Source organism: Neopsephotus bourkii, unplaced genomic scaffold, assembly GCF_033783945.1.
Source record: "Neopsephotus bourkii isolate Nb327-2 ecotype Australia unplaced genomic scaffold, CSIRO-AGI_Nbou_v1 NB_1821, whole genome shotgun sequence".
In the NCBI taxonomy this organism is placed as follows: Eukaryota; Metazoa; Chordata; class Aves; order Psittaciformes; family Psittacidae; genus Neopsephotus; species Neopsephotus bourkii.
In genome coordinates, this window is record NW_026902294.1 from 1,355,160 (window position 1) to 1,382,168 (window position 27,009).

Below are 27,009 nucleotides of genomic sequence, written 5' to 3' on the forward strand. Positions count from 1 at the left end.
GTGCAAAGAAGCGTGGTGCTGGGGCAGAGTGGGGCAGATGAAGCGGGAAGGGCAGGAGCCTCCCACTGCAAGAGGAGCTGCGGCCGATGCTGGGCGCTGCGCGGTGGGAACTGCGCTCCCAAAGAGCCCCCGGCTCAGGGACGCCGCTGGCAGAGGCTGGCACCGGCTCCCTCCCCTCGCAGTTGTCCCGCTGCTCTTTCCAATTGCGCGTCCCTTCTGGGAGAGAGGGATGGGGAGGTGCTGGCCAGGCCCCTTCCCACCTCCCCTCGTCCCATTTGGTGCCAAAGCCGTCCCGAAGCCACTTCGCCACCGGGGACACCGCAACCGCTGATCCCCGGCTCCGAGCATGGTCCCCGGGGGCGCGGGCACATCCCTGTGCACGCAGGATCCCGGGAATGCCGGGCGATGCGGGCACGGGGGCTGCCGGCGCTGCCAGCACCGTGATTGGCACCGCGGGGGACGAATGTCACTGCTGAGACGCGGCTGAGGCTACCTGAAGGACCCCGCATGTCCTCAGGTTTCAGTCATGACCATCTGACAGCAGCAGCAGCTGCGCTGCCAACAGGCACTCGCGGAGCCAAAGCCTCCAGGAGTCGAAGGAGAGGGAAATTCTGGCCCTAAAAGGTCTCTCCTTGGGATTTTGCTCTCTCCACCCAACAGTAAGTACTGGGTTCAGCCCTGGGATGCTGCCAGGCCCCCAGGCAGGGTCTACGGGTCTCGGCTGTCCCCATGTTTGTCCCTGTCGCTGTGCCCGGAGCGGTCCAAGCAACACCAGGGGCTCCACCACCGGCGTGCTGGAGGTGGACGGGAGCCCCCGTGCTCAGCGGGGTGGGCTCAGAGCTGCCGGCACCCGCCGGACCCCCGGCATGGAGCCAGCCCGGGAGGGGGGGAGAAAGCCCCCACAAAGGCACCGTCAGGGCACAGGGACGAGGGTGCCGGAGCCACCGGAGCCTCGGTGGTCACGGAGCGGCTCCTGGAGGAGAGGGGACGGTGGGGATGTGACGGCAGCCGGTTTGTGAGGCACCTTCCCGCCGGAGGCAGGCAGCTCCCGGCAGGGCTCAGGAGTCGCCGTTCTCCTGCCTTCTCCTGCTGGGATCTAAATATAAACCTCGCTTGGGCAAGCCAAGGTTGCAGCAAAGGTCCGCGGGTGCTGCTCAGTGTCCCCTTTCGGGAAGGCGCCTGCAGAGCCCCTGCAGGGACCGCGCGGAGCAGAGGAGGACGCGGGTCCCCCCTGCCCTGCCCGAGCAGCGGTGTCGGGGTGACACCATCGCTTCCCCCTTCACACACAGGGGTTGCACGCAGAGCCGGTGGCTGTGGGGTGCTGGGGCTCAGTTCCCCCTGTGGGCAGTGGGGAACAGGCAGTGCCGGGGGGGATTCAGCTCATTTTGGGGCTGTTGGATCCCTCCACGTGCCCGCAGCGGGTGCATGGGGCTGTGCAAAGCTCCCGTCCCTTGCTGCGTGTGTAGGGACAAGGTTTTGGAGTTTATCCAGAGGGAGGCAGCCACCTTCACCCCCCCCCCGGATCTCTTGGCCCCATTCTGCATCCCTGCTCTCTTGCTTGTTGCAGTTGCAGTGAAGTTTGCAGATAAGCACAAGCATTTCCTCCCCTGCCCACACTGCTGCTGCTATGGAAGTGAGGGGTCAGACTGGGCATGCAGTGATTTAACAGTGGATATGGAGGGGTGGCAACAACTCCGTAAATCCCAGGAGACAGCAGCACACCCCAACAGGTCCTGGAGGGGCGATCCTGCACATGTAGCTGGTGGTTTGATGATGTCTCCTCTAGTCCTTGCTAGAAAATAGCCTGATGTTCTAATGGTTCAGGGGGGGAAAAGGGCATATTTACTGGAACTGGAGAACACAGAGTCCTGCCTTGACTCGGGTGTGCTAACATTGAAATAGCATCTTCTATTTTCCACTGCCTGCATAAGGGTCCAGTGAGCATCACTCAGGGCAAACGGTGCCCTGTGGAGCTACTTGGGCAGATCCATCTTGCTGGGAAACTTGCTGGATTTGGGCTAGGAGGCGAGCAGCAGGTACTGAGGAGACACCAGCATCGTTCCTGTGCTCAGCAGGTTGGATTAACCAGCTCACCCCTATGGAGGGGAGGAAGAGGGGAAACGTGCCGGAGGGTTTGGGCAGTTTTGATGGCAAAGACCTGAGCTCCAGAGACGCCGGGGTGGGTGCTCAGCCTCTGTGCCTGTCTGTCCAGCTGCCTCCCTCCTTGGCTATTTATACAGCCCTTGGGAACATCTCCCTTTCGAGTCTCCCTTCTCCCGATCCAAGAGGATTTAAATGAGATCCCTCAGGAGCTGGAGGGCAAGAGGGGGGTCTGCAGGACTCAGCACCTGGAGCTGGGCACGGGGAGGGCTGTGATGGCTGCAGGTGCCCTGTGTTGGTGCTGGTTTGCAGGGTGCTGCTGCAGGGCATTGGGCTACAGCGGCTGTGATGGGAAAGGGGCATCCCCCAGCCTGGGGGTGCTGCCCTCAGAGTGCAACTCCCATGGGAGCATCGGGCCTGGGGCTGCTCCCAGCGCTGCTCGTTGGTGGGAGCCGTGGGGCCGTGTCTCTCCTGGCACCCCTTGGAGGTGGCTGGGTCTCTGCCCCCCAAGCCTGGGGCACCCCATGGGGGCAGGAGGTCTTTATGGCCCCACGCCACCCTCCCTCTCCCCACGCTGTCCCCTCGCTCAGGTCGTTTCCAAGCCATGAGAGCTGCTGGCAGGGAGGAGCAGGGGCTTTGGGTGACACCCGAGTGCAGGCAGCGGGCAGGGGGCAAGGGCAGGGTCCCTGCTTTAGCTCCCCCCCTCCTGCTCCAGCCTTCACCTTGGCCAAACCCCCCCAGAATTAACCCAAGCATCCACCCACCGCAGCATCCCCTTCCCAACAATCCCATCCCGGGATCAACAGGGACAGGGACATGGGAAGGAGGTGGGGATGGGGTGGTGCCCCCACTTCTGCCTCCCCTGGCTCCAGGCAGGAGGGGGTTAGCGCATTGCTGCAGGATGTTGCAACCTCCTATTTCCATCTGTGGCCTTGGAGAGCATCTCAGGACTTCACAGCTTCCAGCCTACGTCTGCAACCTCCTCCTTCCACCTCCTCCTGCCAGCACATCGAGGGACCCTTGGTAGGGCTGCAGGCAAACAGGGAGCGAAGTGCCAGAGCTCGAGTAAATCCAGGACTATAGTAACTGATGAACTGTGGTAACGTGGTTTCCACGTGGCTCCTGGTGCCGGTGGCCAGAGTGGAGGCACCTCTGCAGGGTTCGTGTACGTCCCATGGGGAGGTTGTGCCCCCTCAGCACATTCAGCTCCAAGGATCTGGCTCTCCAAGGGAAGGCAGCGGTGACACGGGCTCTGCTCTGTCTTTGCAAGGAGCTGGGGCCAGGGAGCAGCATCTTGTGTGGCAGGGGATGGACAGGGGCTGGAGAGCGTTTGGAGTCCTCCTCTTGGTCTGCCCACGAAAGGCAGCGTCGAGCAGGCAGAAGGCAGCAGAGCAGCAGCATTCCCATAGCACTGAACTCGTTCAACGTGTGCTTAAAGCCAGGGCAGCCACCGAGCATCACTGCAGAGGGGTTAGCGCGCAGGGAGTGACCTTGGCTGGCCCGCACCAGCCTGGGGGACCCTGCTGGCACTTGAAGAGCATGAACTTGCTGCAGCATCTCAGACCCCTGCTCTGAGCAGGGAAAGTCCCTCCCCCCCGCTCGCTCTGGCGTTGCTTTCCAGGGGCTTTCAGCAGACCACCCCCACCCCTTCTCCTCGGTACCGTGCGGGCCGCAGGCTCCCCGGGATGACGGATGCTGCTTGGAAGCACCCCACATTCCTGCCGGTGCAGTTGGCTTGGGCCACGCTTCAGGTGCAGGAGCAAAACACACCCAGAGGAGGGTGAGGAAGCTCGGTGGTGGCAGGAGGTGGCACAGGGGGACATGTCCCTAACAGGAGCCGGGCTTGGCGAGCAAGAGGCTGGAGTTGGAGCCATGCAGGCCATGGGACTTCCAGCCCAGCATGGAGAAGGCTCAGGCCATTACTCAAAGGATAATGATGGAAAATGAAGAATTACTTTATTTTCCTCACTCTCTAAGTCTTCCAAGCCCAACGCCCAGTGAAAGCAGAGCGGGAAAAGGCTTGGGGTGAACCTCTCCGGATTTATTGGTGTCATTTTCTTTTCCATGAAAACTCAGCACCTTTAAACCAGGGCAGCCTAAAAATGCACTGGGCCCATGGCGGGCTCAGAGGGCAGTGTTACAAGAGGTGTTTTATACAGCAGAACACTTTGGAGACTTCACATTTATGTTCCCAGATAGACTTTGCAATGTAGTTAGAGCAGAGCATTAAGGGGATGACAAGATATCTGGGGATAGTCAGCATCAGACTCTCAAATAGCACATTATCATGTTACAGAAAGGGACATCAACTCGTTTATAAAATGGCTAACTTTGTCTGGCACAATTGAAGAGTGTTAATCCCGGTTACCACTGGAAACTCAGAATCTCAAATGCACCAATGCAGCTGCAGGCCCCGCTCAGCACGCAGGCAAATCACCCCTGGGCAGGTCTGGAAGCGAATTTCTCCAACCCTGTGCTATTTGTGGGCAGAAAAAATACAAAAAAAAAAAAAAGGTTTGACATTAGATTTTCATATCAATTTTCTCACTTTCTTTTCAAAACTCTGGGAAATACAATAGGAAATAAACTACAGCCTAAAGGGGCTGCAGGAAACCTGGAGAGGGGCTTTGGGCAAGGGCCTGTAGGGACAGACCAAGGGGAATGGCTTGAACCTGCCCAAGGGGAGACTGAGCTGAGCTCTTAGGCAGAAGCTCTTCCCTGTGAGGGTGCTGAGGCGCTGGCACAGGGTGCCCAGAGAAGCTGTGGCTGCCCCATCCCTGGCCAGGTTGGACACAGGGGCTTGGAGCAAGCTGCTCCAGTGGAAGGGGTCCCTGCCCGTGGCAGGGGTTGGAGCTGGAGGAGCTTTAAGGTCCCTTCAACCCGAACCCCTCTATGGTTCTATGAAACCCCTGTAGGACTTTCAAGCTCTGACATCCCTAGGAACTTGCTGGAAGGGGTTTTTCTGGTGTACAGAGGTGGGCAACGTAGAGGCCATAAGGACTTTGGTATTTAAGCACCCCATAAAGCTCCCTGTCCTCTATGGATGTATAAATGCTGTCCTGACCACACTGAGTGTCCTCACCCTTGGGAGAGGTTAGAACATCCACATGTTCTGCTGGCAGTGGGTCTCCTGGCCAGTGTGATTTGGGCTTTTGTACCTATTTAACACATGTAAGGGTGGGGAAGGGACCTGCTATGGGAGGGTTCACAGGGCATGCAGCAGGGTCGGGACAGCAAGACCCCTGCCAGGGCCGCAGGGTGAGGAGAAAGCTGCCACAGGGATTGGGAGCACAAGGATGGAAGCAGCAGCACTTGGGATGCAAATGACTGAGAACCCATCACTGGGCTGTGACTCATCCCCAGACCCTGGGGTCCCAGCTGCTCCCTATTGCATCATCCCACCCCACCGCGCGTGTCCTCATGGGATGGATAAAGGCAGGGGCGGGAGGGCCGTGCTGTGGGCGGTCAGGCTCTGGGTGCTGGGTTGTTGTGTCCGTTCCAGGAGGTTTTGGGGTGCCGGCAGCAGGGGCTGGGGGGCTGCGGGTGCAGCAGGGGCCTCTTTCCGGAGCTCTTTCAGCTCTGGGGCTGCTTCATCCGCCCGCCGTCCCGCCGGGGCTCACAGGAGGGCTCTGAGCTGCCCTCAGGCTCCTGGGGACGCTTGGCTCTGGGTTCCGGGCCGTGCCCGCGCTCCGCAGGCTCAGCCCCTCCAGCAGCACCGCGGGCTCGGAGCGCGCTCCCCGCTCCCCCGCAGCGCCCTGCGCTCGGGCTCCGGCTCCAGCTCCAGCTGCCTCCAGCCATCAGGGCGCGGGTCGGGTTTCTGCCCCCCCGCCGTGACTCCGCTCGTTCCTCCTCCCACGGCAGGACGGGAGCTCCGAGCCAGCAGCACCGGCGCTGCTTCAGCCCGGGCCTCCTCTTCCTGCCGCCGGTCCGTTTGCAGCGCTGGGGTGCCCAGCACAGGGATATGGAGCTGCTGGAGCCAGCCCAGAGGAGGCCACAGGGATGCTCAGGGGCTGGAGCATCCCCATGCGGAGCCAGGCTGAGAACACTGGGGCTGTTCAGCCTGGAGAAGAGAAGCTGTGTGGGGACCTCAGAGCAGCTTCCAGTGTCTGAATGGGGCTACAAGGATGCAGGAGAGGGGCTCCTCCTCAGGGACTGCTCTAGTGAAGGTGCCCCTGCTCACAGCAGGGGGTTGGAACTGGATGAGCTTTAAGGCCCCTTCCAGCCCAAACCAGTCTGGGATTCTGTATCATAGGGTGATTAACCTGATGGTGCTTTTTGCTTGGAGGCTGAATTGGGGTCTTGGATGAGGAGCACATGCGGTGTTCCATCGTCAGGTGATCCATGCATTATAATCTTCCTTGCAAGTTGAAAACCCATTTGCAAGCACTGCTTAGACCCTTCCATCCCCTTGCTCAGGGGCTCAGCAGCCGCATCCCACCTCAGCGTTGTCTTCTCCCTGTGTCCCCGCAGGCTGGGCACCGGCGTCCTGGTTGCAGAATGAGAGCATGGCCGGCCTGCACATCCCGGGCATCGAGAACCTGCGCCCCTTCACGCCCGCCTCGCTGGCTGCCATCGAGCAGCGCATCGCCGAGGCCGAGGCGCTCCGGATAAAGCGGCAGCATGTGGAGCTGCCTGAGGAGGAGGAGATCAAACCCAGGAGCGACCTGGAAGCCGGGAAGAACCTGCCCCTCATCTATGGTGACCCCCCCCTGGAGCTCATCGGGACCCCACTGGAGGACCTGGACCCATTCTACAAGGATAAGAAGGTGAGGGGCAGAGCTTAGCCCATGGGCGGGCCTGGCTTTCATAGAACCATAGAAGGGTTTGGGTTGGAAGGGACCTGAAAGCTCCTCCAGCTCCAACCCCTGCCATGGGCAGGGACCCCTTCCACTGGAGCAGCTTGCTCCAAGCCCCTGTGTCCAACCTGGCCTTGAGCACTGCCAGGGATGGGGCAGCCACAGCTTCTCTGGGCACCCTGTGCCAGCGCCTCAGCACCCTCACAGGGAAGAGCTTCTGCCTTAGATCTAACCTGAACTTCCCCTGTTTGTGTGAACCCATCACCCCTTGCCCTATTGCTACAGTTCCTGATGAAGAGCCCCTCTCCAGTGTCCTTGTAGGCTTTAAATGTATGTCCAAGAAAAAGGCCAAAGCATGCACCTCCTCTTATTTCAGCCATGCACCAGGGTCTCATCTGGGCCCATCCAGATGTTCTATAGCCCCAGGCTGCTGTGACTGCTTCTCTAAAGCAGAACATCCTTTCCTTGGCCTTTGGAGATCCCAAGCATGCATAGTGGTCTCACCTCTAATGGCAGCACTTGATCTATGGATGTTCTGGGGTGTACAACAGGGCTAACCCATCTCCCTCCTGTCTCTTCTCCACAGACATTCATAGTCCTCAACAAAGGGAAGTGCATCTACCGCTTCTCGGCAACCCCTGCCCTCTATCTGCTGGGGCCCTTCCACCCCATCCGCAGAGGAGCCATCAAAGTGCTCATCCATTCATATCCTTACCCTTTGTGGTGCTGCTTCATTGCCAGGTCAAACCCTGATGCTCAGAGGGCAAACCCTGGGAGAGGGCAGGGAGAGGTGTTTCCTGATGGTGTGGGGAGCAAATCTCCTGGGCTGGCCCCCACCATGGCCAGGACCCTTCTTGAGGAGTGGGTGTTTGACAGCTTTGGGTGGCACCAAGAGCTCAGTCAGAAAGGGAAGGAATCAGTCTGGTTGGGAAAGGGAAGAAATTCCAGTGCTGGAGCTTCCCAGGAAGAGGTTTGAGGTCTGGCAAAACTTGGAAAGGAAGGAAAATGTTTACGGGTCAGCAGACCCTGTCCCATCTGGGAAGCAGGTGAATTGGGGATGCTTTGGGAGAGGGAAGGCAGAGGAGCCAGGGCACTGGAGTACAGGGCAGGAAGGAGGCAGTTTGGTCAGTGCTGGGGCTTGGGTGTGAGACAAGCAGATGGAAAGACAGGAAGGGATGCCAGGAGCAAGAGGGACACTAGGATGGGTGGGAGGTGATCCCCCAGAGCTGTGGTGACAGCAGGGGTTGGTGGCCAGGAGGAGGGAGGAAAAAGAGGACCAGAGAAGTGGGGAAAGCTCTGTCCTGGCATGATGGAGAGGAAGGAGCATGGGACAAGGAGGGGAGGCAGAGCCAGCACCACGGAGATGGGGAGGAGAGCAGAAAGGGAGGGCAAGGGCCAGGACCATGCATGGGAGCAGAAGGAAAGTGTGAGCACAGGACTGAACCGGGAGACATGGGACCAAGGTGGGAGCCAGGGCAAGAGCTTGGCTTCATAACAGTGTGAGAGGGGGAAGCCAGGGCACAGCCACAGGGTTTCTCCTTGACCAGGCTGTAAATTATTCAGCATGTTCATCATGATCACCATCTTAACCAACTGCGTGTTTATGACCATGAGCAACCCCCCGGCATGGTCCAAGAACGTGGAGTAAGTCCCTGCCTCCTCCCCCCGCCATGGAGCATCAGGCCAGGCTTGGCCATGCTCAGCAGGGACAGGACAAGGCTGAGGGAGCAGTGTTGGGATGCAGGCACCTTTCAGAGGAGGAGAGGGGTCACTGGGGATGCTGGTGGCTCTCTTGATCGCAGAAGGGATGTCCATGATCTGCAAAGGCACTGCCAAGAGTGGGAATGTTTCAGAGCTGCCCGAAGTCTGGTGGGTTCCAGTGACAGGAGACCACTGCAGAGCAGGGTGGGCCAGGACAAGTGAGCAGTGAGAGGCTGAGCAGATCCAAGGAGCATGGGCAGCAGCCCCTGTGGGAAGGGGAAATGCAGCGTGTTCCGCTGTGGCTCTGCACAGTCGGGCCTCAGCAGGGCTCTGCAGAGAGCAGGGTGGTGGTGGGAGATCAGCAGGATCAGAGGTGCTGCAGAAGCCACCAAAGGGCCTGGTACCTCAGGATACCCCAACTTGTCCTGCAAGGTGAGCACCCCAAGAACCCAGCAGCCTGTGACCCCCAAGCTCAGCTTCCCACCATGCTCCTGCTGTCAGGGATAGACAAAACCTCATCCTGAGCTGGCCCTTGGACCTGGGTGAGCTTCCCCATGGTCACCGTTCCCATTCCAGATACACCTTCACTGGGATATACACCTTTGAGTCCCTCATCAAGATCCTGTCAAGAGGCTTCTGCATCAATGACTTCACATTCCTGCGCGACCCGTGGAATTGGCTGGACTTCATGGTCATCTCCATGGCGTGAGTGTGGTGGGATGGGGCAGGAGGAGGGCTGACAAACGGGTGTAGGTGCCTGTCTGCAGAGCCCTTGAAGCCCTCTCCTCTCCTGTCCTGCAGCTACATTACCGAGTTCGTGGACCTGGGGAACATCTCTGCTCTCAGAACCTTCCGTGTCCTCCGCGCCTTGAAAACCATCACTGTGATACCAGGTGGGACTTAAAGAAGGGGCCTCCTCTCTGCGTCTTCCCTTTCCTTGAGCTTAGGTTTTCCCACAGTTCACACCAGTTCCCTGTTCTTTTGACAGCTCTAAGAGACAACAGAGGAAATAAGGTAACCCTTATTTTCCACATGGCTTTTGGCTCAGGTCCTGCTGATTCCACATCTTCAAATGAGCTGCTCTCACTTCTTTTGGCCAAGGAAAGCTCCTGATGAGCCAGATGTGTTATTTTTAGAGTCCTTGGGGATGCCTTAAGTGGGCTTGTTCTTATGTTGTGTTTATGGGCTCGATAAACCCATAGGCTTTGCTTGGTCCTTGGGCCATAAACTCAGTTTTGTCCCTACTACTGATGGCTCCAGTGCCAGGGTTGAGGTATCGATTGGGTCTTAGTGCAGATCAGCAGGAGCTCAGCAGTGCCGCCTCCCCGCAGGGCTGAAGACCATCGTGGGGGCTCTGATCCAGTCAGTGAAGAAGCTCTCGGATGTGATGATCCTCACCGTGTTCTGCCTGAGCGTCTTCGCCCTCATCGGCCTCCAGCTCTTCATGGGCAACCTGCGGCAGAAGTGCGTGCGGTGGCCGCCCCTCAATGCCACCCTGCTGGAGGGCCTGGGGCTGGACAACGACACCATGGCCAACGCAACGCTCTACGGCAGCTTCAGCGCGGACACGGCCGCCAACTTCACCGGCAACCTCACCAGCAACAGCACCTTTGATTTTGAGGCCTATATCAGTGATGAAGGTAACGCCTGTGCATCCCCTTCTCCATTAGACCCATCAGCCTGGTTTGCTCCCCTGGTTTCTTTGCTCTTCCCCCATCTCAGACCAGGGTGGTTTGCTGTGAGCGGTGGGTAAAATAGGTTGTGCACAATCACAGGGTGGACAGATGGGATGAAATCCTCTTTGTCAGGGAAAATGCAATCCACATGGGCAAGGTGGAGCCCTCCAGAGAGATTTCACCATGATGAGGCCTGGACAAAACAGTGTCTCCATCTCTTGCACTTGCTAGTGAGGGCACAGCCTCCCCTTGCTGATCACAACAGGGATACCAAACCTTCCAGGAGCAGATGGAACTTTGGGTTGAAAACCAGAGGGAAAGCTGTCCAACTGTGCAAGTAGCTCTGGCATTAATTACAGGAAGGCTTCTTTGTAGAGGTGCAGATTCACTATTGGGGATCTAATGAGTGCAGTGCAATCAGCACCAGCACCCTGCGGCCGTGCCTTCACACTCACAGCTCCTGGGGCCAGGACAAAGCCATCCTGCCTGGAGCTTCACTCCCCAGTGAGCCCACATAGGGTGGGTAAAAGCCTGGTGGTGAGAAGCCAGCCGGAGCCAGGGATGCTTTGAGGATGCTCCAGCAAGGGCTGTGCTGGGCGATGCCCGGGGTGGGATCCTGCTGCCCTTCGCTGTGTCCTGGGGTGGGAGGCTCCAGGAGCTCCTCCATGGCTCCCTGGGGACGTGACCTGCGGTGGCACCGTGTGGCAGCTCCTGTGGCTCAGGGAGCCCTGGTTTAAGCATGGGGGTTCCCCACCAACAGGAGCTGGTTGGGATGGGAGCAGCAGGAGGAAGGTGATAGCCATAGCACAGCAGCAGTGCCTCCAGGCTTTCCTGGGCCCCTGCAGTCCTTGGTGCTCCCTAGGAATGCCCTGCAATTTTCCATGTTTTCCAGCAAAGCAGACCATCCCTTTGACTACTGTTAATCCACCTTCCAATGGGCCCTGGCCCTGGCCAGCCTGCCTGCTCCTGGAGCTCTTTATTGGCTTGGGAGCCATCTGGGTGGGTGGGTGAAACAATGCCATGAGTGAGCTCTCTGAGCTGGTGCCAAGTACCCCAATGCAAGCAGCAAAGTCGGCAGAGAGGAGATAACCCAGTGGCCAGTGCTGGGATTCTGGGAATTGCCCTGCCAGCAAGGAGCTGTCGAGATTCTGATGATCAGTGTCTGTGCTTTGATTTGATGGCTTGCTCTTTTCCCAACCCAAAGCCAATTTCTACTTCCTGGAGGGAGCGCTGGATGCCCTGCTCTGTGGGAACAGCAGCGATGCTGGGTGAGTGCAGCTCATGCTGGTGGCCCTTTGGCTCCCCAGGAGGGGCAAGGACACCAGTGCAGCTTGTGGGACTGCTGATGCTTGGGATGGACATGATTGAGGGTGGGAATATGGGTCTACGGGTGAATAGTCCAGGAACCCCAACTATATCAGCTTGGTATTGGTCCAGGCATCCCGACTGTATCATCCTGGGGTTGTGGGTCCAGGTGTGCTGAGTGTACCAGCTTTGGGGAAGGTGGTATCAGTTTGGGCATCCCACCTGTATCGATGTGAGGGAAAGGTCTTCCGAAGCATCCCAGCACCTCCAGGGATGGAGACTTTGGCTGCAGGAGCAGGAGGGGCAGCACCAGGGTCTCAATCCAGCTGCCCCTGCGGCTCCTTTGGTAGGAAGTGCCCTGAAGGGTACCAGTGCATGAAGGCGGGGAGGAACCCGAACTACGGCTACACCAGCTACGACACCTTCAGCTGGGCGTTCCTGGCCCTCTTCCGCCTCATGACGCAGGACTTCTGGGAGAACCTCTTCCAGCTGGTAGGCACCAAATCCTTACCCCTCTGCAAAGGTTCCTCTCGTTTTGGTGCTGCCCCAGTCCCTGACAGGTAGAAAGTCACTTGATCGGAAACCTGTGGGACCTTGTCCTGTTGTTTATGGGTCTAACGGGTGCCAGCAGAGATGGGCACAGCCCCCTGCAGCTGCCCAACCTGAGCAGTGCTGTGTATTTCCCACAGTAAATCCCGGGTGTGCTGTCAGGTGGATCATCAAAGTCAGGGCTTTCTAAGAGAATGTATGTCTTGTATGTAGCACACCTCTGGCTTGATGTAAGGGGGAAGAGCTGCTTGTCCCCTCGCTGAGTCATCCTCTAGGGAGAAGATGCAGACCCCATGAAATCCCAGCTCACCCTGGGTCCAGAGAGAGTTTACACAAAAGCAAGCCTATGTCGAAAGGCTCTGCATACCCTCTGGGAATGGCTGTACCCAGATCCACAGTCAGAGAAAGGCCACTCATGGCCCAAGGGTGAAACTGGGGGCTGCGAGACATCAGCTCCTGGCCCAGCAAAGCGAACCTCTGGTGAAAGATCAGTCCCATCTCTACATTCTTGCAGCCCTTGGGTTACCAGAGAGCACAGAACCACAGCCAGGAGGGTGCCCTGGTGCAAGAGCTGCCACTGGGAGCCTCCTCTTTCCACAGACGCTGCGTGCAGCAGGGAAAACGTACATGATCTTCTTCGTGGTGGTCATATTCCTTGGCTCCTTCTACCTCATCAACCTCATCCTCGCGGTGGTGGCCATGGCCTACGCAGAGCAGAACGATGCCACGCTGCTGGAGGAGCAGCAGAAGGAGGAGGAGTTCCAGCAGCTCATGGAGCAGCTGAAGAAGCAGCAAGAGGAGCAAGAGAAGATGGTTGGTACAAAGGGTGGGGGCCAAAATGAGGGACCTTAGGAACAGGGGGAGAAAAGGGGAGGCAGTGACAAACGTGGTGGTGCCTCTACGTAACATCCAAGAATAAGCCAAATTTGGGCCGTAATAAGATAACAATTGAGTTACTATCTGGGGGCTCACAGCAGAAATTGAGATATTATCCTGCGGGGGGAAGACAGAAATGATGGATTTCCACATCCCAAATCCAGTGCCGGGAGCACTGGGAGGCAGCAGAGGTGCAGCACAGAGGTGGGGTGTTGCTTCAAAGGAAGAGAGGTGTGAAAGGCACCAGAACTGATAATCTATGTTCCTACAGCATGTCAGGAGCAGGAAACCTGGCAGAGATTATGATCAGGGTATGAAAGAAGAGCTCAGGGAAGAGACGGTGGGCAACAAAGCTCAGTGCATTAGCAAACCACATGTGGTGGGAGAGGACCAGATGATCCTTAAAGGTCTTTTCCAACCCAAACTATTCCATGATTCTATAAATACCAGCTTAGGAGAGAACTCAAGGATCATCTGGTCCAACCTTCCTTGGTAAAAGCAGTCTAGACAAGAGACATTTGCTCCACTGTGGCCTCAGGTGTTATCTTAGCCCCTTTCCAGTCCGTGGGAGTCTCTTTTCAGCACAACATGCCCATAGAACCACGGGGAAAAGCTTCTGTGATGTCTGATACTGCAGCTCAGCCACTTTCCATCTCTAATCCTCCTTTTGGTCTATGTCAGCAGCATTCCCAGGGCACATCCCTGCAAACCCAACTATTAGTTTGGGCAAAAGACCAGCTTCCTTGACGTACAGAGAGACCCAGAGCAATGCTTTACTCCAGAACCTCTATCTCATTCCTTATCAGTTCCGAGCCACAACATCCTCTGAGGAAGTGACTTGCTCTTATCTGGCTGCTGCTGTTTGCAGGATGGGTCTAAGCAAAGCCCTGCCCCAGGGATGGGGAATCCAGGGCTGGGCATAAAACTGGTGCTGTGACTGGTTCCCCAGGCTATTTAACCAGTGAGTTACTCAGAGTATGTTATGAAGGAGTGATGCTTCTTTATTGTCACCTGGAGAACTAGAACAGACAGACAATAAGGCTGAGGGAGAGCAAAGCACCTACAGCAAACAAGGCAGAAGTTCTCCTGTGTGGCTGCAGACACGGGGTGAGGGGATGTGGATCCCGATGGCTGCAGACACGGGGTGAGGGGATGTGGATCCCGATGGCTGCAGACACGGGGTGAGGGGATGTGGCTCCCGATGGCTGCAGACACGGGGTGAGGGGATGTGGGTCCCGATGGCTGCAGACACGGGGTGAGGGGATGTGGCTCCCGATGGCTGCAGACACGGGGTGAGGGGATGTGGTTCCCAGTGGCTGCAGACACGGGGTGAGGGGATGTGGATCCCGATGGCTGCAGACACGGGGTGAGGGGATGTGGTTCCCGATGGCTGCAGACACGGGGTGATGGGATGTGGATCCCGATGGCTGCAGACACGGGGTGAGGGGATGTGGGTGCTGCAGTTGCAGGACCGGCGGTCCAGCAGCAGTTCCCTGCCCAGCAGCGTGGCCGAGAAGGAGCGAGACTCGGACCTCAACAGTGACCAGGACAAGGCAAAGGACTGCAATGGGCAAGTGATCCCCAAGGTCGTGCTGCAGCGCTCTGCCACGGTGGTTGATGTGAGTGTTTGACTCTCTCTTCCATTCCTTGAGGGTGCCCATCCCAGTTAACCCTCAGCTTATCGTGGGCTGGGTCCTACAAGCCTTTCTGCAGCATGTAGCTCCCATCTCTCCAGACCATGCCCTTTCTTCTGCCTGGAAGTGCATTAAGCACCCCCTGTGCCCTCCTCTCCTTGCAGTTCAACCCAGTCAATGACCTGGAGAAACCTGACCACAACCACCTCTCTGTAGGCAACCAAGATGGGCCAGGCCTCGAGAAGAGGGTGGGCAGTGCCATCAGTGTCCTCTCCAACGCTGTGGAAGGTACGTCCTGCCCCAGCCTGGCTGCCCGGGGGGGCTTGGGTTGCTCAGCACACACCAGTGGTAGAGGCTGGCACAAATTGGTCCTAGGCAAGGGCTGGCTCTGGACCTGGGGTCTCCACATGAGCTCACCGCAGTGATGCTCAAGGAAGGTTTTTCATCCCCACTCATTGGGATGGTTCCTAGAGGCAATAATGCAACATCTCACGGAAATGAATGGGATTGCAGCTGATTACAGCAGTCTCCAGAGCCAGCTGGGAGCTGTTGAGTGGCCTCCCAACAGCTGCTGTCTCAGCTTCAGCAAAAAGTACCAAGGACTCAGCAATAAGAGGCTTCTCAGCCCTGTTCTCCATGAGAAGGGGCAACCAAACTCTATGACCACCCCATGGCAGTTCCCTTGGGTGTCTTTGCAATCTCAGTGTGGCAGGGACACCTCAAATCCTGCCCAAGTGCTGAGAGCAGGATTGGACCCTCAGTTCCCTGGGTTACCTGATGTTCCATCCAGGTTTGGAGGGTGAGGTCTGCACCATCACCGTGCCTGGGCTTGGGAAGGCTCCTCCTTTTAGCCCCCATATTTAACTCCTAGATGGTCTGGGGCTGGTTCAGGACCTCAGGAGAGGTCTCCTTCAGGGGGTCAGCGCTGGCCCCAGCAGGAGGAGGACAGGATAAGCCTGCACTGATGTCATTTTCCCTTCCTGCCCTCAGAGCTGGAGGAAGCTCACCAGAAGTGCCCGCCCTGGTGGTATAAGTTTGCCCACACGTTCTTGGTGTGGAACTGCTGTCTTCCGTGGCGGAAGCTGAAGGAGTTTGTCAAGCTGGTGGTGATGGACCCCTTCGTGGACCTGGGCATCACCATCTGCATTGTGCTCAACACACTCTTCATGGCCATGGAGCATTACCCCATGACGGAGGAGTTTGAGAACGTGCTGAGCGTCGGGAACCTGGTAGGCAGCTATGAGCATCCCGTCCTTCCCCATTCAGAGCCACAGCATCCGCCCCGGTGGGCAGATCCCCTCTGCTGCCGTGGTGTCACCTGAGCAGCACTTGAGCATCCCTGAAACACCTCCCCCCTGCTGTGAAAGTGCTGCAGGGTCCAATCACAGCATCTCATCCCTGGGGGGATGCCCCATCCCTGGGGGGATGCCCCATCCCTGGCAGTGCTCAAGGCCAGGTTGGACACAGGGGCTCAGAGCAAGCTGCTGCAGTGGAAGGGGTCCATGCCCATGGCAGGGGTTGGGACTGGAGGAGCTTTCAGGTCCCTTCCAACCCAAACCATTCTGTGAGCCCTTTCTGTGGCTGGGCGAGTCTATGGCCAGTGAAAGGAGCTGTTGCATCCTGGGGGGCTCCCAAGGTTTCTGTAGCTTGCACTTCCTCAAACGTTTACTGACTGCAGAAAAACCTTCACTTCTTGCCAGACATTTCCTCGGTTATCAGGTAAAGGGATGGGAGTGCTCAGCATCTCCTCTCCTGCCACCTTGCCCTGCTGGGACCTCTCTGCATGGGCACTGGAGTGACACAGCAGGGTGTCAGCGGGCAGGGTGACGCTCAGCACACAGCTGCTTTGTCTCTGGTTTCATTCAGGAAATACAAGGGGATTAATCACTGTTGCTCCAAGCACGCTCACACTGCAGAGGTGGCTCCGGCCTCGGGCAGGATGTGCAGCCCCAATTCCCGGTGCTGGGAATCCCTGAGACTCAGCACTCGGTCAAATGGGGTTATAGCACATTAAATCCTTACTTTTAGTTTCCACCTCCCAGTGTGCACCTTTGTGTCTGGCCATCAGTGCTCCCAGCCCGGCCTTGCAAGCCACACTGGGCAGTACCTGGGGAGCTTGTTCCCAGCTGAGGCTGGACAGCATCATGGAATCCCAGACTGGTTTGTGTTGGAAGGGACCTTCCCACACTGAGGCTCAGCACTGGCTCACAGTGAAGTGACCGGCTGCTGTTTCCCACAGGTCTTCACAGGGATCTTCACGGCAGAGATGGTTCTGAAGCTCATTGCCCTGGACCCCTACGAGTATTTCCAGCAGGGCTGGAACATCTTCGACAGCATCATCGTCACCCTGAGCCTGGTGGAGCTGGGCCTGGCCAACGTGCAAGGGCTCTCCGTGCTCCGCTCCTTCCGCTTGGTACGTGCCTGGGGCTGAGGTGTGCCTGGGGTTTGGATGCAGTTGCCACCAGGGTGGAGAATGGTTTGGTCAACCTCCTTTGTGGTGGTCACCAAGCTGTCCCCTGTTAATGATAGCACCAAAAGTCAAGCTGAATACTCAGGAAAATAAGGCTCTTTGCAAGCAGTTGGGTATTTAATCCTTCCTGCCTTTAGAAAGCTGTCACGTGAAGGTCTAATCCCAGCCTTGATGAAGTCCTGTGGCAATGAACCCCCCAGGCAAATCAATGCCTTGTCTCCCTGCTCCTTATAGCTGAGGGTTTTCAAGCTCGCCAAGTCCTGGCCCACCCTCAACATGCTCATCAAGATCATTGGCAACTCGGTGGGTGCCCTGGGGAACCTCACGCTGGTGCTGGCCATCATCGTCTTCATCTTTGCCGTGGTGGGGATGCAGCTCTTCGGGAAGAGCTACATAGAGTGCGTGTGCAAGATCTCCGTGGACTGCACACTGCCCCGCTGGCACATGAACGACTTCTTCCACTCCTTCCTCATCGTCTTCCGCATCCTCTGCGGGGAATGGATCGAGACCATGTGGGACTGCATGGAGGTGGCTGGCCAGACCATGTGCCTCATCGTCTTCATGATGGTCATGGTCATCGGGAACCTCGTGGTGAGTCTTGGAGCTGGGGTGGACCCTCAGTGGAAGGTAAATTAGAAGTAAAGATGTAATTGGCATTCCCCACTCTCCTGCGATGCGGGGTGGGTGCAGTGTAGGCGATGCGGGGTGGGTGCAGTGTAGGCGATGTGGGGTGGGTGCAGTGTAGGCGATGCGGGGTGGGTGCAGTGTTGGCGATGAGGGATGGGTGCAGTGTTGGCGATGAGGGATGGGTGCAGTGTTGGCGATGAGGGATGGGTGCAGTGTTGGCGATGCGGGGTGGGTGCAGTGTTAGACCCACCTCACCCTTTGCTTCTGGGTGCTTCTGGGACCAGATCCCCCTGGAAAGCTTTTGCAGATCCCTGTCCTCCCCATGGTCCCGCTGCCATCCTGGGGCTCCTTCCCTGGCTCCTGGTGAACCCCTGCTCAGCAGCACCCTCCCCTTGCCCTCCCTGCTCTAACCCAAGCACTGCAGGTCCGCAAGTTCCAGGCGAGCACGAAATCCTTTCTAAACTTGGTCACGCTCTCGCTGGCAGCTCCGGAGCTTGTTTTCCAGCCTGCCGGGCCCTGCTCTCCCTCCTTAAGGAGAAGGCAGGGGAGGGAACCGCGGCCGCTTGCCGGATCGCTCCTGTTACTTGCCGAGGTTGTGTAAGCCCTTTGGAATCTGCTTTGAAACCCTATCTGCCCAGGGAGCTGCTGTCGCCTCCCCCCCCGCAGCGGATGCCTGCTCCAGCCCAGGCTGGCACCAGGCTCCAGAGGGGTGAAAGCAGCCTCCGGGACCACCCCATAGCTGGGGTCAGGGATGCTCAGAGCGCCCCGCTTTGGGGCAGGAAGGCAGGGTTTGGAGGCTGCTTGGCTTCCCCTGGCTCGTGCCAGGGATCTGGGCTTTGAACTGGAGAGATCCAGTGGCTGCAGCCCTCACCCTGGGGTGTCCCAGGGTCTGTGCTGGGCTGGTGTCTGTGCATGGCATGGGGGCGAGAGCACCCCATTACCCGGCAACAGTCCGGGGGGGAGCCCGTTCATCTGAATGGGAGGACCCCCCCGCACACCGTGAGCATCAGGAGCAGCCTCCAGACAGAGCGCAGGGGCTTGGAGACTGGGAATCTGAGCGGGGACTCCCTGGAGACCCCCCCAAAAGGGGCTCTGGGAACGTTTCCTCCTCTGGAGCCAGTTTCTGGGCTAGGGCAGCCCCTCCAGGAGCAGGGGTTTCAGCTGCCAGAGGTGTAGCCCCCCCAGTCGTACCCTGACCTTCAGGGCAAGCCCTGCAGCCCCCGCTGCGCTCCGTGCTGCTGCAAGGGGCTCATTTAAAGCTCAATGGAGGAACAGAACAGAGCCACCTCTGCCCTCCCCGTCCTCTCTGCCAGGCGCTCCCGGCTGTGCCTCAGGTATTTCCGAGTCCTGGAGCCTGTCCCGGCTGCAGGGAGGTGTTTGCTCCTCCCCTCTTCCCCTGAGGTGATGCTGGGCAGCCCTTTACTGCTCATGACACTTTGAGCATTTCCTTTGGGGTTATTAAGGGAAAAGGGAGGAAGTCAGTCGGGTGACAAGGGAACAGCTTCCTTGTCCGAAAAGGCCGGAGCCAGCAGCCCCTGTCAGCTGTAACTGGTGCTTAATGCGCGCATTACACCGAGAGAGCGGGGTGTATTTAAAGATGCGCTATGTCGGGAGCTGGGAGCCGTGCGAGAGCAGCAGTGACCTTGGGCAGGAGCCCGTTCCCTTCCTGCTGGCGGGAGGAGGCGCAAACAGCGAGGGCTGAGGCTTGGCCCCGGGCGGGGACTGCGGGGCCGGTGCTGCCGCAGCTCCCGTGCCGGGGGGAGCCCGTCCCGCGCCTCTTCCCGCTGCTGCTCCAGGGCTCTGGAATGCGGCGAGGCCACCCCCGTGCCAGGCCGGGCTGCCCCGGCTCCGGACACGTGCTGGAAGCAGGAGAGGTCACAGGGAAGCAGCAGGGATCCAGTGCGTGCCCAGAGGAGCTGTGGCTGCCCCATCCCTGGCAGTGCTCAAGGCCAGGTTGGACACAGGGGCTTGGAGCAAGCTGCTCCAGTGGAAGGGGTCCCTGCCCGTGGCAGGGGTGGGAGCTGGAGGAGCTTTAAGGTCCCTTCCACCCCAAACCATTCTACACGGAGCATTTGCATCCCATGAGCTGACTCTCTGAGGTAAACCACCACTTTACCAGAGACCACTCTGCTCCATGCAGAAAGGGATGAGGTTACTGCTGCAGCTTCGGCTCCTGCATGGCTCCAGGGCACTGGAGACCCTCAGAAGCCTGGGGGGCATCTGAGCTATCAGAGAGCTGAGGGACCCACAGGGGAGGTGGTTTGAGAGGGGCTGAAGTGATGGCTGGTACCCAAGCAGCTGGGGGTGACACTGAGAGCCCAGGGGGGCGGGGGGTGAAGGAGGAGCATGTCTGTGTCCTCCACGAGATGGGGCTGGCACCTCTGCAGTCCCCAGAGCAGGGTGATGGGAGGACAGGGTCCCATGAGGTACTTGATAAAGGGGTCTTCAGCACAGCCATGACTGGGCCCTGCTGGGAGGGACAATGCTGGTTCTGGCCGTCAGTGCTGGTATTTGCTTTTGTGCCCTCCAGGTTCTGAACCTGTTCTTGGCTCTGCTGCTGAGCTCCTTCAGCGCTGACAGCCTGGCAGCATCCGACGACGACGGGGAGATGAACAACCTGCAAATCGCTATTGGCAGGATCACCAGGGGGATCGACTTTGCGAAGGCCTCTGTCATCACACTGCTCCGCAGGCTGTGCAAGGGGAAGAAGGTGGCCCCAGAAGAAGAGCAAGAGCCCAGTAAGACGGACAACTCTGTGCTAAACCACGTGGACACCGGCCAGGAGCCCAAGTCGGAGTACCTGGATGGCATCACTGGCAAAGAGCACTTCTTCATGGATGAACTGGACCACATGAATTTCATCAACAACCCCAACCTGACCGTGCAGGTCCCCATTGCCTCCGAGGAGTCTGACCTGTACGAGGAGACCAGCACCCAGTCCGACACCGAGGATGCCAAGGTAAGAGAGGCAGGTGGAGGGGTTTCAACCCAAAACCTGGGATTGACCCGTTCTTGCTGTGCTGCCCCAAGGACCCTGGTTTGGGTCACTTTGAACTTCCTTGGCATAGGGCAAACTTGGGGGTTTTCAGCCTGGCATTTCCAGTGTAAGGTGGAGGTGGATGGGTCCAAGCAGGGTTTGGGGCTGGTTTGGGTCAGGCTTTGGGGTTATTGCTAATGCCAGAGGGCCAAAGCGCTCAGTTTGGGGTTAAAGATGTTCAAGAGGAATTTGATGCCAGGAAATCTGCTGATGGCTCCAACACTGGATCCACTGCTAATGCCTCTGAAAGCGTTATGAGGGAGGGCATGAAACCAGATGGAGGAGCTTAGCGCCAGTGAACATGAAGTGACAGAGTTTGGATCCAAAGCTGATGGGACAGCTGATGGGCACTGCTGCACTGCGGGGCAGGGAGGACTCGTGTCAGGGCTCGTGCTCCAGGAAGGTGTGGGGGAGATGTCAGAAACCTGGGAAGGCCTGAGCGGGCACAGGAAGGAGGATGGGAAATTCCTGCTCGCTGTGGCCCTGGGGAAGGCCAGGGCAATTGGGGAGGCTGCCTGGGCACGGCGGAGAGGAGCCACTGCATCAGTATGAAATGGTTTTGTATTGGTAACAGAACATCTCCAGCCCAGGGGTTATCGTGATTATCGGTGGCAAACGCGTCTGCCCGGGAGCAGAGGAGCCTCTGGGAAGCTCCATCAGCACTCCGGCTCAGGATGGTGTGGCTGGGGAGGATGAGGTGCAGTGTGGGTGCAGCCACAACTGGCTGCGGGTGCACAGGGAGCCCCAGCAGGGCTGGAAGATGAACCAGGACTCCCAAACCCCGGAGCCGTCCCCATCTGCAGGCTCCAAGCAGCGGCAGGGACCTGGCTCCACTCGGGGGCACCAAGAGGGGATGGATGGAATAATCCTGATTATTTCTCAGTATTGGTCTGGGTTTTCTCAGCTGGGAAAGGAGGGCGATTGGGGCAGGGGGGGCTGCGGGGAGGGGGTGAGTGCGAACCTGCGGCTGCGCTGTGCTGGGAAGGGACGAACTTGCCTGGAGCAGGCGAACGGGTGCGGGGAGGCGCTGCCAGCAGGAGGGCCGAGGGTCGGCCCGTACCCTCCTCCAGAGCTGCCCGAGCAGCCGCGCTGGCGCCCAGCGTGTGGGTAAGGACTGGAAGCCGGGCGCTGACCGGTGGGAGGCCGGGGCCAGGCTGCGGCTCGCTCCGTGTGCTCCGGTGCCGCCGATGGGCTCCAGATGGAGCCAGAGCCCGGCTCAAAGCGCGCACCCGCCGCGCTCCTCCCGCGCTGCCGCATCCCAAGGGCTGAGCTCAACTCCGCACCGGGAGCCGCAGGGCTGCGGGGATGCTCTGGGCTGAGCTGCACCCAGGATGCAGGGGTGAGGCCAGAGCAGGGCATGGAGATGCTGCGAGGGCTGGAGCAGCTCTGCTCTGAAGCCAGGCTGAGAGAGCTGGGCTGGGGCAGCCTGGAGAAGAGAAGGCTCCTGAAGGGGAGACCTGAGAGCAGCTCCGGTGCCTGCTCAACCGGCCAGGTTGGACACAGGGGCTTGGAGCAAGCTGCTCCAGTGGAAGGGGTCCCTGCCCGTGGCAGGGGTTGGAGCTGGAGGAGCTTTAAGGTCCTTTCCAACCCAAATGGTCTGGGATTCTGTGATTATGGGGTCACAGGGGGAGTCTGGGTGCAGAGCACCTGGATTCGGGTGCTCGGTGCTGGCAAGGACAGGGATTTGTTTCCACCTTGAATTTGGCTGGAAACATCCAGGCAGGCTGGAGGTGCTGCACCAGGCATGTGATGGGCATTGCCCAGGGATGGGGTTCAGGGGCCACGCAATGGGGCCAGCACAGTGACCCCTGTCCCTGCCCGGGGGGCAGGACCTGCCCTGAGCCCCAGCACACAGAGCTCCTGGGTTACATGAGCCTCTTGGGCACCTTCCCCCTGACCTCCGGGGCAGTTGCACTGGTTCATCCCTACCTCGTGCCTTTGCCAGGCTCGTCCTGGAGGCAGATGGTTTCCATGTGTCCTTCCCTGGGGTCACACTTGCCTGGCTCCATGCCGAGGCCTCCTAATCCCCCTGCCCCTCCTCTTCCCCCCAGCCCCGCTGCTCCTGCGAGCCAGCAGCTGACAGCTCCTCCAGGCCGTGTCCTGGTGTCCCCAGCAGGGCTGCAAGGGCCCCCCACAACGATGTCTTCTCAAAGAGACGCCTCCTGAAGCTGCAGGCAATGGTGGTGCCTCAGGGGCTTCCCTGGTTGCTGGGGGATGGAGCAGCTCCTTCATGCACTGCTTTTGGGCAAGCTGCTCTAGTGGAAGGTGTCCCTGCCTGTGCCAAGGGACTGGAACTGGATGAGCTTAAGGTCATTTCCAACCCAAATCAGTCTGGGATTCTACACTACGGAGAGCACCAGCATCCCTGGGGGGGGACTGCCTCCTTTCCATGCAAGCCAGCCCCACCCTGCACTGGAGATGCCCATCCAAGACCTGGTTCCTTGCTTCCCCCCAGGTAGGACAGGCAGGGCTGGGGACCTGCTCGTTCCTCAAGTGCTCCACAGGTTTCCCAGCAGGCTGGGGTCAGGGCACCTTTGCTCCTCTGAACCTGTATGAAAAGCAAAGCTTCTGCAAGCGCAGGGGCCATCAATCCCCCAAGGGCTGCAGCCCTGGACCACCCAACAGCTTCACTGTGGGCTCTTGGAGAGGGACTCGGAGCAGCCCCCAAGCAAGGGGCTCCCACCATTGGCTCCCCCAGTGCTGCCTGGTCACTGGGTGCAGCAGGAGGAGCTGGGGGGTGGCTGCAGGCAGCCGAAGCCCAGGAGCATCCCTGAGCCCTCCCCTCCCTTTGCAGAACCCCCTCTCCAGTGACAACGCCTCGTCCTTCTGCAGCACCGTGGATTACAAGCCCCCGGAGCCAGAGCAGGAGGAGGTGGCAGAAGAGGCTGAGGAGAGCAATGAGCCCGAGGAGTGCTTTACTGAGGGTGAGGACCCGAGCTGGGCAGGGCACGGGCTGGGGAAGGGGCTATTGCCAAAGCAGTTCTTGCAGCATAACCTCCTGCAAACCCACCCCTAAGCACAGCAGGACCTGCTCCAGCCGCCCTCGGGGAGGGCTGAAAATGACAATAAACTACGAATAGAGCCCCTGTGGTGGAAACGCCCTGGGCACGAGGTAACCCCGGCTCCTTGTCCCATCCGCAGCCTGCGTGAAGAGGTTTCCCTGCCTCTACGTGGACATCACCAGCGACAGAGGGAGGGTATGGTGGAACCTCCGGAAAGCCTGCTTCCGCATCGTGGAGCACGACTGGTTCGAGACCTTCATCGTCTTCATGATCCTCCTCAGCAGCGGGGCGCTGGTAGGTCCTGCCTTTCCCCTGTCCCGTTTGCTCTGCAGCAGCTCCCCAGCTGGCTGTGAGCCCAGGAGCAGGCAGCCCCAGGGCCTGGGCATCACCTCGCTGGCTCCTGTGCAGAGTAACGCAGCTGTGGGCAGATGTTGGGTTTAAACCCCCTCCAGCTCAGGTCTGCCCAAGGTACAGCTCGGAAGGAGAGCCAAACATCCTCCCCTTGCCCTGCATCGGTGCAGTCACCCCTGCATAACCCTCCCCACATCCATCACGAGCTGTGGTCCATGGCCTTAAGGGGATACAACCACCCACAGCCTCCTCTCCTGCTCTTAATGTCAATCCTGAAGCATCTGCACCATCTATTCAGCTTTATGCGGATGGTTCCTCATTTCACTGCTTCCATAACCGACTGTAGGAGGCACTTTACCATAACTCATGGCTGGGGGTGTCTGAGGCTGTAGCTAGTGCTGGAGTTGAAAGCTGAGCTAGGACATCTGTGCAACACCTGGACACCATGGGTGCTTCTGATTGCTTCTGTTTTACGTGCCATGTGGACACAGCAGTAACCAAAAGTCCTGTGAGCATTTCCAAAGCTACCGAGCAACCAAAGGTGCAGGTTGGTGTCCTTGTGCTCACGTTGCTGGGAATGTGATGCAGCTGGACATTCACAGAACCCTAGGATGGTTCGGGTTGGAAGGGGCCTTAAAGATCGTGTGGCTCTAAACAAGAGCTAGACCCCAAGTGGATCAGGTGCATCAGTAAATGCCACCCATGTTCAGGCTCTCAAGCTTCCAAGCTGCCCCAAGCCCTAGGAAAGCAGAGACAACGCAGGCAGGATGTGGCTGCATTGAGCCACAGCGAGTCTAATGGAAGAATGACTGTCACATAGCTCCATGCCTCTTCCAGGCCTTTGAGGACATCTACATCGAACAGCGGAAGGTGATACGCACCATCCTAGAGTACGCTGACAAAGTCTTCTCCTACATCTTTGTCATTGAGATGCTGCTCAAGTGGGTGGCCTATGGCTTCAAGGTGTACTTCACCAACGCGTGGTGCTGGCTGGACTTCCTCATTGTCGATGTAAGTGTTGTCTGATGAGCACCTCTAGAGCCACAGCTAGCCAGGGGATGTGGGAGCACTGCAGACTTGCAGCAAGCTGTTGGAAATGAACCCATACTGTATTTTAAAGGATAGTGGAGTGGCTGTGGAACAAGGGTTTAGACCATTGCTTAAAACAATAGCCCTCCAAAGGAAGGGCTACATCTTTCCCTGGCTGCAGAAACCCTTTCAAACCCTTTCTGGTTTATGCTCACACCGAGACCAAGCCCATGGTGTTCTACCAGTCCCCAGTAGAGATATGAAGGGACACAGGGTCTCCCAGATGCTCTGTGACAGAGCAGGCAGCATACTTCCATGCAGTATTCCTGCTTCCCTGTCACCTCCACTCACACTCAAGAGGCAGGGATGTTCTCCATGTGCCAGTCACCCCAGGGGCCCAAGGGCTCAATGCCAGTCCTAAGTCTAGACAGCGACCACCGGCCTGAGGGAGTGCTGGGGAGCAAGGGAAGGGCAGGAGCTGCTCATCCATTGGGTTGCTCCTGCCAGGTTTCCATTGTCAGCCTGACAGCGAACTGGCTGGGATACTCCGAGCTGGGAGCCATCAAGTCACTGCGGACACTGAGGGCCCTGAGACCACTGCGTGCCCTGTCCAGATTTGAAGGCATGAGGGTAGGTGCCTCCAGCGTGCTGCTGGCTCTGATGCAGACAAGCAACGTGGTACCAGTCACCTGCATCAGGGATCCATCCCGGCTGGTTCCCTATCCAAGCTCTTTTCTCCCCTTGCAGGTGGTGGTGAACGCCTTGCTGGGCGCCATCCCCTCCATCATGAATGTCCTGCTGGTGTGCCTCATCTTCTGGCTGATATTCAGCATTATGGGGGTGAACCTCTTTGCGGGGAAGTACTACCGCTGCGTCAACACCACCACAGGCGAGCTCTTCGACATCAGTGTCGTGAACAACAAGAGCGACTGCATGGCCCTCCTCCACACCAACGAGGTCAGATGGGTCAATGTCAAGGTCAACTTCGACAACGTGGGCTTGGGATACCTCTCCTTGCTGCAGGTGGTACGTAACGAAGGCAGCTGCATCCCTCCAGGATGCACATTGCTGTAGCAGCCCCATCCCCGGCAGTGCTTGAGGCCAGGTTGGACACAGGGGCTTGGAGCAAGCTGCTCCAGTGGAAGGGGTCCCTGCCCGTGGCAGGGGTTGGAGCTGGAGGTCCCTTCCAACCCAAACCATTCTATAAGAACCTGAGTACCAAGGAGGAAAGGGACAGGGTAGAAGATGGGAGGGGAAGGGAAGTGTCACAGGGAACCACAGATGGGTACAGATAGCACTGACCCCTGGGGCTGCAAGAAGTCCTGTGCAGAGCACAGGATGCAGGAGCAAGGAGGGATGCATGCCTGCTTTCCTCCACCTGCAGCAGACCCAGATGGAACGCTCGGATGCTGTACGTGCAGGAGCTGTGTGGGGATGGTGACGATTGGAAGGAGTGGGTGTGAGCACTGCAGGCAGGGGGTGAAGGCAGCTGAGCTTCCACCAACCACCCCAGCTGAGCCAGGCAAGCGGGAGGGGGACTGCTCACTGCTGTGTTAATACAACTGAAGGTGTGAGCTCTGCTGTTGAGTGGGCTGAGACATCCCTTCTTCACATCCAGGGGAACTGGCTGCTGCAGAGCCGGAGCATAACCCGCATCAATGGAGCAGCTTTTAACTGCAGCTTCCTCTTCAGGTTTGCTGCTCCATCAGGTTCAGGAAACAAGAGGTTCAGGCTTTTTGTTTAACAAATCAGCAGCAAAAGCCTGTCAAAGATGCAGCGTAGTTCTCCACCCTGCCAGGATCAGAACCCAGAGACCCAGCTCTTGGTCCCTCTCCTGTATTCCCAGGGAGAACCCA

General features: G+C 58.4%; 1 protein-coding gene across 2 annotated transcripts in view; it reads left to right on the plus strand.

The window, feature by feature from the left end:
- The first annotated feature begins 341 nt into the window (after positions 1-341).
- The window catches only part of SCN4A (sodium voltage-gated channel alpha subunit 4), a 32,071-nt gene continuing 5,403 nt past the window's right edge, over positions 342-27,009 (plus strand). Inside the window, exons 1-21 of one of the 2 annotated variants that reach the window (XM_061343251.1) lie at positions 342-659; positions 6,571-6,866; positions 7,483-7,601; positions 8,451-8,540; positions 9,174-9,302; positions 9,399-9,490; positions 9,929-10,237; positions 11,478-11,541; positions 11,929-12,070; positions 12,728-12,940; positions 14,467-14,622; positions 14,802-14,925; positions 15,628-15,866; positions 16,877-17,050; positions 17,342-17,698; positions 20,265-20,693; positions 23,566-23,695; positions 23,913-24,067; positions 24,962-25,135; positions 25,661-25,783; positions 25,901-26,179. In XM_061343251.1, coding sequence (XP_061199235.1) covers positions 6,606-6,866; positions 7,483-7,601; positions 8,451-8,540; positions 9,174-9,302; positions 9,399-9,490; positions 9,929-10,237; positions 11,478-11,541; positions 11,929-12,070; positions 12,728-12,940; positions 14,467-14,622; positions 14,802-14,925; positions 15,628-15,866; positions 16,877-17,050; positions 17,342-17,698; positions 20,265-20,693; positions 23,566-23,695; positions 23,913-24,067; positions 24,962-25,135; positions 25,661-25,783; positions 25,901-26,179 — 3,759 coding nt within the window. In that variant the 5' untranslated portion in view covers positions 342-659; positions 6,571-6,605. Of the gene's footprint in view, positions 660-6,570; positions 6,867-7,482; positions 7,602-8,340; positions 8,541-9,173; positions 9,303-9,398; positions 9,491-9,928; positions 10,238-11,477; positions 11,542-11,928; positions 12,071-12,727; positions 12,941-14,466; positions 14,623-14,801; positions 14,926-15,627; positions 15,867-16,876; positions 17,051-17,341; positions 17,699-20,264; positions 20,694-23,565; positions 23,696-23,912; positions 24,068-24,961; positions 25,136-25,660; positions 25,784-25,900; positions 26,180-27,009 lie in introns of those variants that run through there. The other variant, XM_061343250.1, reaches the window with a different exon arrangement.